This window comes from Ahaetulla prasina, chromosome 1 (genome assembly GCF_028640845.1).
Source record: "Ahaetulla prasina isolate Xishuangbanna chromosome 1, ASM2864084v1, whole genome shotgun sequence".
Taxonomy (NCBI): domain Eukaryota; kingdom Metazoa; phylum Chordata; class Lepidosauria; order Squamata; family Colubridae; genus Ahaetulla; species Ahaetulla prasina.
Genome location: NC_080539.1, coordinates 140,123,901 through 140,136,074, shown reverse-complemented (window position 1 = coordinate 140,136,074; position 12,174 = coordinate 140,123,901). Strand labels below are relative to the sequence as shown.

At 39.5% G+C, this 12,174-nt stretch overlaps 1 protein-coding gene across 1 annotated transcript in view; it reads right to left on the bottom strand.

Annotated features, from left to right (window-relative positions):
- Positions 1-12,174, bottom strand: part of KHDRBS2 (KH RNA binding domain containing, signal transduction associated 2) — a 460,211-nt gene that overhangs the window by 146,526 nt on the left and 301,511 nt on the right. Inside the window, exon 6 of the mRNA XM_058176635.1 lies at positions 9,043-9,238. Coding sequence (XP_058032618.1) covers positions 9,043-9,238 — 196 coding nt within the window. The remainder of the gene's footprint in view (positions 1-9,042; positions 9,239-12,174) is intronic.

Sequence of the window (12,174 nt, the reverse complement as noted above, 5' to 3'; positions counted from 1 at the left end):
TGTCTCTGGATTACAAAGAACCAAATGTCTGGGGAACTAATCACTGCCCTAATACTTGGCCCAAAATAGAGGAGAACACAAATCCTTTCATTCCTGCTATGGTTTGACACATTTTTTATACATATTAGCCTTCTAATAATCTTATAATAAAATCTTCATAAGATACAATCAAGTTATTGTTTACTGTCATTACCTAGAAATGATATCACCTGAACCTTCAAAAAGCTGTACGTATTATTAAAATGTAATTTATCCATTTATCTACATGGTTTAGGTGTAAAAATAATCCATCACTTAAAATCAAGATGCTATTCAGACTAATAAGTTTCATTGTGTGGATTGATCCAATTATCAGTGCATGCCATATGTTTTTCACCATTTTGTTCATTTTCTATACTCGCAATAAATATTAAATACTATGCCAAAAATGTACAAGTAAAAACATAATTTTAAAGAATGGAAATAGTTATATTATTTTTGACATGTAAGCAGATTGGAATATAACTATGTGATATTCAATGTGGCATCTTTAAATATGCTTATTTTGCCATATCTGATCATCATTATTTTCCCATGCAAAATATTCAGTTTTAGAATAATCAGTTGTTTAATTCTTTACTTGAACAAGTACGTGTTCTTTAAAGGTCCTTTTTCTTTTTAACTACTACTACTACTACTACTACTACTCCCATGTGACACCTCTCCTGCGCAGACTGCACTGGCTACCTGTGGTCTTCCGGGTGTGCTTCAAGGTTTTGGTGACTATCTTCAAAGCGCTCCATGGCATAGGGCCGGGATATTTACGGGACCGCCTGCTGTTACCGGATACCTCTCACCGACCTGTGCGCTCTCACAGAGAGGGACTCCTCAGGGTGCCATCGGCCAAACAGTGCCGGCTGGCGACACCCAGGGGAAGGGCCTTCTCTGTGGGGGCCCCCACCCTCTGGAACGAGCTTCCCCCAGGACTTCGTCAACTTCCTGACCTCCGAACCTTTCGCCGCGAGCTTAAGACACATCTATTTATTTGCGCAGGACTGGACTAGATTTTAAATTCAAATTGGTTTTAATGGGGATTTTACTATTTTTATTATCATCATTTTAATTATTCGGCCAATTATATTAAGTTTTTTAATGGATGTTTTTATCTGTATTTATATGTATATTTTTATTTGGTTGTTAACCGCCCTGAGTCCCTAGGGAGATAGGGCGATATAAAAATACGAAAAAAATAAATAAATAAATAAATAAATAAATAAATAAATAAAATACTGTTGTATGTATACTATGACCTTATGCACTGGAGAAAAAATCCTTGTGTGTATGATCCTAATTGGCCAATGAACTACTCTATTCTATTCTATTCTATTCTATTCTACTCTATTCTATTCTATTCTATTCTATTCTGTTACTGAAATATAAACAAATACATAAATAACCAAACAAGCAACTTTCTGCGACCTTCTGGCAAGTAAATTCAATAGGGAAGCCAGATACATTTAACAGTTATGCTAGTAACTTAATAACTGAAGTGATTCACTTAACAGCTGTGGAAAGAAAGGTTGTAAAATGAGGCAAAACTCATTGAACAACTGTCTTGCTTAGCAATGAAAATTTTGGACTCAATTATGGTCATAAATCAAGGACTACCTGTAAATGTAAAGCATAAATGAATACGGCTCCTCATTTTCAACTACCGTTAATTCTTCATCATATAGTTTGCCTCTTACCTAGAATTCAAAACTTTAGATTGTCTCCAAATGGCACCAGAAAAGTCACTAGAACTGAACTAGGATTTTTTAAATCTATTTAGGAAATATCTGTGTAAATATCTGAGGAGTGCCAAAGGTGCTTTTTCAAGAGGCAACTGGACTGTCTTGCTTTTCTTTGAAGATGTTTCACTTCTCATCCTTGAAGACGCTTCTTCAGCTCTGACTGGATGGTGGGTAATGGAAGGATTTATATTTTTTGCAGACAGTTGGTCATTTGCATTCTTTTAGAGAGTCACTGAGGCCACCTGGAGGTTTATCTGTGTCATCAGGGTCACCTGAATGGTGCAAATGGGTGTGGAGCCACTCTTTCAAATCAGCGATCCTCTATGTCCAAAATGTGGACACAGTCCTTTCAACAGTTCCAAGATGGCTCCACACCCATTTGCAATACTCAGGTGACCCTGACAACACAGAAAAACCTCCAAGTGGCCTCAATGACTCTCTAAAAGAATGCAAATGGCCAGCTGTCTGCAAGGATTATAAATCCTTCCACTCCCCACCATGAAGCTTCTTGGATGAAAAGGGAAATGTCTTCAAAGAAAAATAAGACAGTCCAGTTACCTCTTGAAAAAGCACCTTTGGGACAACTATGACCTGGATGACTCGGAATCTCCATAGACACCGTGCATGAAGGTGGCGTGTCCATTTGGATCTATTCCTTAAAGGTGTAAATCAGCTGTTGCCATTCAAGAGATTCAACTCTACCTCTTTGAAGCTTTTTTCCCTCCTCCTTTCAAGTCTCCTGGGCATGTCATTTTTGCCATTCATCCTAGACATACTCAGGCACTCATGCCATATATTAAAGCACCCCCTACTCATGGCTTCAAGAAATGTATTTATTTATTTATTTATTTATTTTTGTATTAGTTATAATAAAAAAATTATAAATTATAAGATTCCAAGAGACAGGAATAAAAGGGTGACTAGAAAGTTAATAAATGATGGAACTCCAAAAAGGTTAAGAGATGAGGGATAGTGAGAAAATATATTAATAAAATGGAAAAGTAGAAAATACAAATAGGGAAAATAGTAGTGTACACTATATACTAATAAACAATAGAATTTATTATAATTAAAAATAAGCTAAGGTTAAAGGATGGAAGTTTATAAGATTAACAGTGTGTTAAAATATATTGTGAATTCAAACTTCTAAGGATTAGAAATTGTGGGGGTTTTAAGATATAATCCCGGGATTGATTAAATTTTGTTAATTTTTGGCATTATTAGTAGTCCTAGACATTTGGGATATCAAAATTATGGTGGAATAATGAATAATTTCTAAATATTAAATATTAGTGATTTAGTAGAGGATAACAAATAAATGGTGCAAAGAAATATTATTTAGGTTTATGTATTAATAGGAAAAAACGATAAAGAATTATAAAGAGAGAATGGTGTTGGTGAAGTTCGAAGATTAGGACTATTTTATTTGTATTATTTGTATTATTATTAACATTGTTTAAAAAGGACATTGACCCAGTCAATACACTGTCCACAAAATATGTATGGTGTGGATAAAATAAAATAAAAAACTTGGAAAAATGTATGTATTATTTTTATAATAATTACATTATTTTTATTTTATAATATTATATGAATAATTATTTCATAATAATAATAAAAATAAAAAATATATAAATTATTTATTAAATAAATGTACATAGCTGCCCAACTCATACATAGGGGACTCCAAGCAGTTTACAAAGTTTTAAAAATTCACTGTATAATAATAATAAAAAAAAACCATTCAAAAGAAACTCCACTCCCACTCTCCCCCCACGGAAGCAACAACACAATCACTTGATCAGCTCCTTTTGCTTCCCTAAGCCCACTGACAAAACCATATTTTTAGAGCCTTTTAGAAAACCAGTAGGGTTGGGCCAACTGTACCTGAGGAGAATGATGTTCCATAAATCAGAGGGGCCTCTGGTGGCTCAACAGACTAAGCAGTCTGTTATTAACACAGCTGCTTGCGATTACTGCAAGTTCAAGTCCCACCAGGCCCAAGGTTGACTCAGCCTTCCATCTTTTATAAGGTAGGTAAAATGAGGACCCAGATTGCTGGGGGCAATAAAAGTTGACTTTGTACATAATATACAAATGGATGAAGACTATTGCTTAACACAATGTAAGCCGCCCTGAGTCTTCGGAGAAGGGCGGGATATAAATTCAAATAAATAAAAAATAAAATAAAATAATAAATAAGAGGCCACTACTGAGAGAAGGCCCTTTTTTGTGATCCCACCAGCTGACAATTCCCAACTGATGGGACCTGTAACATGCCCTGCCTTCCCATCTTGGTGGACAGGCAGGGTTCAGGAGAGGATCCAGGGACACCTTATATTATTTGCACAGTCTTGTTGATCACAAAACAGTTCTAAAAATGTCTACTTCCCTCTTAAATAACAGCTTCTACCACAACTGGTATATATACATATTTCTGCAGAAATATTAAAATGTGACAAAATGTCTTCTGTTATAAAGCTCACACTGTCCATAAATCTATTGAAATAAGTACAGGCATTCAAATTTGTCCCCAGACTATTGAAAAATGCTAATAGCAAACGGAGCTTAAAGAGCAGCATGTGACATTCGGTTTCATTTTTAGTAATTTTCGCTAAAACACACACACACAAGGGGAAAAAAAAAACCAGCACAGCCTTAAAAGCAGCAGCTCTAATTGTATTGCTCTGGTTTGGGCTCTTAGATAAAATGGAATATGATTGGATCTACAAGTGATCGGATCTCCTTAGGATAAACACCAAGACTGAATCCAGCTAGTTTTGGTAAGACTCTAGACAAAAAGTATGTTATATCTTGAATGATATTTATGCTGTTATTCATGCCAAATTCCTGGTAGGATCCTCTCTTCAAATCATCTATCTATCTATCTATCTATCTATCTATCTATCTATCTATCTATCTATCTATCTATCTATCTATCTATCTATCTATCTATCTCTATCATCTATCTATACACACACATACACACACACAGAGAGAGAGAGAGAGAGAGAGAGAGAGAATCATAGCACGTGTTGGGGGAGAGGCTTGGAAGCAGAAAACCAAAGTGTATTATACTGCAAATACTCTCTTGTTGATGTCAGAAAAGAGACAGTTTTCTGTCCCATAACCGAATCTGGTAATGGAACCTGGATGGGGGAAGGCAGGACCACATGAGAAAAACAAGGTTGGAAGAGGGCCACTTGAAATGTCTATGGAGATTCTCAGTCATCCAGATCGGGGGTCTCCAACCTTGGCAACTTTAAGACTTGTGGACTTCAGCTTCCAGAATTCCTTAGCCAGCTTTGCTGGGAGTTGAAGTCCCCAAGTCTTAAAGTTGCCAAGGTTGGAGATCCCTGATCCAGATCACAGTTGTCCCAAAGGTGGCTTTTTTCCCCCGAAGAGGCAACTGGACTTTCTTGTTTTTTCTTTGAAGACATTTCGCTTCTCATCCAAGAAGCTTCTTCAGTTCTGACTGGATGATGGGGCATGGAAGGATTTATACTCCTTGCAGACAGCTGGTCATTTGCATTCTTTTATAATGAGAAAGTCCAGTTGCCTCTTGAAAAAAAAAAAAAGCACCTTTGGGACAGCCTTGATCTGGATGACTGAGAATCTCCATAGACATTTCTAATCTGTCATTACTGTGGTCAGTGTTGCATCTCCAGAATCCACACAACATATAAACCCCCAAGGCACGTGTGCATTGACAGACGTGAACATTTATACAGGTAGTCGTTGACTTACAACCATCCACTTAGTGATCATTCAAAGTTACAATGGCACTGAAAAAAGTGACAAGATCATTTTTCACCCTTAAAACGTGGTTTTTTTTTCAACATGGTTGAAGTATCCCCACGGTCACAAGATCAATACTCGGATGCTTGGCAACTGGCTCATATTTATGACGGTTTCAGTGTACCGGGGTCATGGGATCACCGTTTGCAACTGTCTGTCAAGCAAAGTTAATAGGGAAGCCAAATTCAATTAACGACCGTGTTGCTAACTTAACAACTGCAGTGATTACTTAATAGCTGTGGCAAGAAAAGTCGTAAAATGGGACAAAACTCACTGAAAAACTGTCTTGCTTAGTGACAGAAATTTGGGGTTCAACCGTGGTCATAAATCGAGGACTGCCTGTAATTTGATGCCTCAGATAAATGGAACTCTCGTTCTTATGCAAATGTTTTGGAAACCTGAAACAATCGCTCTACCTCTTTAACAGAACCTATAATTTTCTCAGTTCTATTGCTAGAAACACATCAAGGAGGCTTCCAAGCAACTGGGTTAGTTTCAGTCAAGTTTTGACACTACCTATTTAACACATCAATCCAGATATAATTACTTGGGGATTTTTCACAGTTGTGAACTACTGAACGTTTCTCCATTCACTCCTTGTAATAAAAATAAAATAACTGCTGAGATTGTTTTGTTTTTTAAAAAGTAAAATGCATGGGGAAACCTATTTCTCAAGAACCTGAGCTATGAGGTAGCTTCTCTTTGAATCATCCCTACCTTTCTGAATGATTAAACAATCATGGCTTCACATTCCTTGAATTAAAGGGGGAGAGAGAAACTTCTGAACTAACCATGCAAACGCAAAACCAAGATCCAAAGCTCTAAAACCACGATATATCTCAGTGGGACACTGATTGGCCATGATCTACTTTGCTCTGGGTTCATACAGAAATGAAATGATGATAATAGCACGAATGTCCTTGAACAGAAAACAGATCAAAATTCCCATTTATCCCTAATGAACCACTGATCCATATCTAGCTTGAAAGGAATTACACACATGAGCGCACACCCAGACATGCACAAAGCTTATGTATCTGATCTTTAATTGGACAATATGCTTCTCTCTCAGTCTATGTATTGTGCAAGCATGCCTTGCCTATATTAGACCCTAACTGATTAGTAATAAAACTCATGTTCTGCTTTTTCTCCAGGAGTTTCGGTTGGCTTTTATGAGGATGTTCTATCAGTTTTAACACACACACCCTCAGAAACCCTGTGAAGAAACTTAGGCTGAGAGAGTGGCTGACCTGAAATTATCCAGAGAGCTTCTATGGTTGATGGACTAAAAGCTGGGCCTAGTTCAGGGGTGTCAAACTCAAGACCCAGGGACCGGATCCGACCTGTGAGGTACTTAGATCTGGTCCGTGGGGCCGCCCTGGAAACAGCGAAGGACTGGCCTGCGGTGCTTCTCCCAGTGAAAACAAGCTCCCGAGCTCCATTTTCAGCTGCCACGGCCTCCTGCAACCTTTTGCCAGTGAAAGAGGACATGGCCCTCCTGAGCTCTGTTTTCACTGGCGGAGGGTTGTAGGAGGCCATGGCAGCCAAAAACAGAGCTTGGGAGCCTGTTTTCACTGGCAGAAGCACCACAGGCCACTACAAGCACCCCTGTTGTGTCTGCACCCCCTGAGCCGGGCCCCCTGCCAGAAAGTGACTCGGAAAGTAAGGGGGAAGGGCCGTCAGGACTTAACTCAGAAGCACCGGCTTTCCTGGCTCAGCTCCAGGAGCCAGAGGCAGGCCAGGTGGAGGAGATAATGAGGCCTCTGTCCCCTGACTCTTTCTCCCCCCCCAGGCCATGCCTCCAGACCCGGCTGATGGCAATCAGGCCTGGCTGGACCCTAGATTTCATAGGCAGGAGAGGTGGGAACAACAGAAGCAAGGGTGGGGCAGGCCTAGGAAGTGCTGAGTCATGGAGCCACACCCCACAGGATATAAAAGCAGCAAAGGCTGCTATACCACTTCGTGGCAAGCAAATCAACTGCTTAACTAGAGCTGAAGTACTGTTTGTTCCTGGTTGACTCATCGGCATCAAGAGAGATAACAGAGACACTTGGCATATGCTCGCTAGTTTGCTGCCAGAAGCTGATAGTTGCCAGCTAATTAAGTCATCACTCGGACTGAGGCGAGGGGGACAGAACAACCCCTGACACTAATGACATCAAGCTGGCAACGACCCCCCTGCCCCCCCAAGGTCAAACACAATCCTGATCCAGCCCTCAATGAAATCAAGTTTAACATGCCTGGCCTAGCTCAACAGTTTCATCCTACACTTCAAGAATACCTCCTCAGGAAATTTCAAGGCATCTGGAATGATCTCATCGCAGCTACCCAAGAAGCAGCCAGATGGTTATGATCCTTAGATATCGAATAATAATATCTATCCCATTGCAACTCTACGGCACAATATTATGGTGATTTTATTATGGTTCTATCTTTGTTTAATATTTTAGCTCATATATTGCATTGTCCACATACCTGGTATATGTATATATATTTACTTTATTTACGCTTACGTTTGTGTATCAGTGATTGCATGACCTCTATAGATGCCATACACTAAATAAAAATAAAATAAAAATCTCTACATTATACTAGTTCTCTAAAAAAAATCACTAACTTTGAAAGATTTCATATGTTGCTGTATTGTTTCTATCACATTTCTTTATAAAACTGGGATAGTTTTTTTTAATTTAAAAAATGCACTTATAATTACTCTATGCTGTATTTTTAGTTAAAAACAAAATAACATTTGGCTATTTTAAAAAGAATATTTTTAAAACTGTGGTTTGGGGACAGCCAAAGTTTAAGAGACCTGTTTGCTTTAACATTGACCAATTAAATATATGAACAACAAGCCCTTCCTCAGTCTTCAGTTATCTTGTGAGCACAAACATCATTCGGCTCAGCAGTTACCTTGCAAACAAACAAACAAAAAAGTGAAGAAAATTAATGTAATTCAGTGTATCCCAAATAGGCCACTCACTAGCTTTTAGTTCAACCTTTTCCATAAATTTGCTCTGGGGTGAAAAAAATGCAGAAAATAGTGCTATGGATGTGCGTCTGAAATCTCAGAGGAAAAGTATGATATAAAAACGACCACATTTAAAATAAAAGCTAAACATTGCTACAACACTTTGCAAAGCTTCGACTTTCAGACGTAATGCACTCAGCAATCCTCAGAATCACTTCCAAAAAGCAAGCAGGCATTATATTTTCCTATGCATATAATAGCCCTGGCTCGGGATGAACTGTTCTGCAAAAGAACATACTTGGGAATGAGATAATGGCCTGAATAATTCCGAAATTGCAAAAGCTAATGCAGCATCCAGCTCATCAAATGCAAACAATTCCCTTGGGATTCTTCTGAATGTTCTTTAGGGGTAGAATTAACATACGAATAACCACTTGCAGCAATGTGAAATCTGACTTAACAGTTGACATTTCTTTGTGTTGTTGAAAAACAGGTACTTACGTATTCTTCGTAAGACTCATGTGCTGGTAGAGGGGGAGGCCTGTAACCTGGTACTGCCGGAACGCCTCTGGCTCGAGGGGTGGGGACCCCTCTGGTGGCGGGTGGGACCGGGAGTACTCCACGGGACACTGGCGTTCCTCTTGCTACTTGAGCTCCTCGTCCGGGTGGTGGTGGAGGAATGGCACTCCCACGCCCCCTAAGAGTGAACAGAGCAAGCCAATAATTGTGATAAGGAGCGCCAAAAAAATGAAAGATTTATAAAGGTTCATAAAAGGATTTCTGAACTGACTGCATTGACATTAATTACTGACTCTAATAACATTAAACTGTTATTAGAGTCAGTAATTTAGAGAAAGCGTATCACCATTCGGGATCCTGAGTACTCTCTGAGCCTGGTTCTTTTCTTGCAGGCATTTCATTACCCAAACTAGGTAATTTCATCAGAGCATTCTGATGCCCTGATGTTGTCTGATGATGAAGATGCATTGATGATGTTACCTGGTTTGGGTAATGAAATGTCTGCAAGAAAACAACCACGCTCCGAGAATACTACGGACCTCTCATTTCAACCCTGAGCTATAAATATTCTCCTTTATTGGTACATTACCATTCAATGGTAAACTTCAAAATTTGGAAGAAAGTGTAAGAAATAAAGTGTCTTGAGGAGATGCAGCACACGAACCTAAGAAGGGGAATACTCAACAGTACTGATCAATATTCAGAATATAGAGAACAAAGAGAGTCAACTTGAAAGCCCTAGGATGGAAGACCTGGTATGGAAGAAAGTAAGGGAGCAAATATTTATTAGTATTACTGAAATCTGATGGGGTAGAACTCAAGACAGGAATAAAATCCTGGAAGGTTATAAACAGGTCCAAAAGAAACAGACTCACCGAAAAGTGTGTGTGTGTGTGTGTGTGTGTGTGTATGTATGTGTGTAAGAATGATGACTCCTGTAGGGAATTCATAATACAGGTATCCTTGACTTCATTCATTTAGTAACTGTTTGTGGTAGTCCGTTAGCAGCAGGGGTGAAATGCTCCCAGATCGGAGGGGATCGCGCGATCCGGTAGCGATGGCGGCTGCTGGTTCGGAGGACCGGTAGCAAAAATCCCTGGCCCCGCCCCCCTGCCTCTGCTGAGCCGCACCATCTGCAGAGGTGTTTTTTTTTTTACTTTTAAAAGCTGGTTTTGCTTCAGCAGAAACAGGCCTTTAAAAGTAAAAAACAGCAGAACCTTACTTGTACTCTTACTTGTAGAAAACATGTTTTCTACAAGTAAAAGTAGAGATTCTAAGGCACTTACCTGATTACTGATGAACGCATGGCCACAGCCCGAAAGCAGTTTCAGTTTCAGCCAGACAGAATCAATCGGCTCAGCTAATCTATTTCCTCTGTGATCAACTGGCTGGCTGAGGAGCTCTGGGATTTGAAGTCCACAATAAAATAAAATAAAATAAAATAATAAAATAAAATATTTGTGCAGCTTTCTGAGATTTGGTGTGTTTCTGTAGTGTTTCAATCTAACTACACAAACACACAAAATCTCAAAAAGCTGTATGTGGCATAGTGTGTGCGTGTGTGTGTGTGTGTTAGTTTTGTGTGCGTAAAGTGTGAAAGTTGGTTTTTGAGCTTTTTGTGGCTATGTGAAGTGTGAAGTGCAGCTGCTTTTACATTGTGTGTGAGTCAGTTGTGTTGTGTTGTGTGTGTGTGTAAAATGTGAAAGTTGGTTTTTGTTACCTCTTATTGTTTTTTTAATACTGTATTATTTTTATTATTTATTGTTATTGGCCACGCCCACCAAGCATCTGACCACCAAGCCACGCCCACTAATTAAGTCACACCCACAGAACCGGTAGGGAAAATTTTTAGATTTCACCCCTGGTTAGCAGCCTACGGAGCTGGCAACTGAGTCAGACAGCGATGAGGCTGAAGTGAGGCCAGGGCCATTGGGAAGTGAGGTGCAGACTCCAGAGCCTCCAGAGACTGATAGTAGTGAGGCAGAGAAACAGGAGGAGCCTGTTCCTAATGCACGCATGAGAAGAGCTGCTAGAAGGCAAGAGCAGCTCAAGCAGAGAGGACAACTCGGGAGTAGGGCCAAGAGATGATTTGCCCCTCCCATAAGGCTTAAAACAGACCAGCACCGGTGTTTCAGCTTTGCCGGAAAACAACGTTGTAGCTGCGTCTTCTTGCTTCGTCTTCTGCTTTATATACGTCTTTGTTTTTGTGGCTTCTGGATATTTGCCAGGAAGGGCCTTTGGCAGTTTGCCTAATTGGACTAAGGTTTGTGAGATAACTGAGGAATTTGTGTTGGGAGGCATTTGTTTTACTTTGAGTTGAACGATGCTGGGAATGAAGTAATTCCCAGCTGTTCGAATAAAGTTTGTTTTTCCATGGACTAAGTTTATTACTACCTACTTGGGCCGTTCCAAGTTACAACAGCACTGAAAAAAAGTGACCTATGATCATTTTTCATATGTACAACTGTTGCAGCGTCCCCATGGTCATGTGATAAAAATTCAGACTCATGGCAATTGGCTCATATTTATATGGTTGCAAAGTCCTATGGGCAAGTGATCACCTTTTGCGACCTTTGATGAGCAAAGTCAATGTGGAAGCCAGATTCTCTTAACAACCATGTTACTAACTTAACAACTGTAGTGGTTCACTTAACAAATGTAGCAAGGAAAGTTGCAAAACTCGGGCAAAACTCACTTAACTGTTTTGCTTAACAACAGAAATTTGGAGCTTAATTGTGGCCATAAGTCAACGACTACCTGTGCTAGGATGAAAGCATTTTGATGAGTATTAAGAGAAAAGGCATAGAAATGATACCGTACTACAGGTCCCCCAACCAAGCAGAAGATACAGATAAAATCTTTGTAAACCAGATGGCTAAGGTGTTCAGGAAATACACCACCAGGGCAATGAGGAATTTCAACTACCCTGATATCGTCTGGGAATTAAACTCTATGCAGGTAGACATACTTTGCAGAGAACTTCATTATCCAAAAGGTGAAGGAGAAATGAGGGGACCAGTTATACTGGACTTAACTGAAAAGAAATGGTCGGGGAAGTGAAAATTGTAGGAAGCGTGTAACCATGTGATTCTAGAATATACCATATGGAGGTGG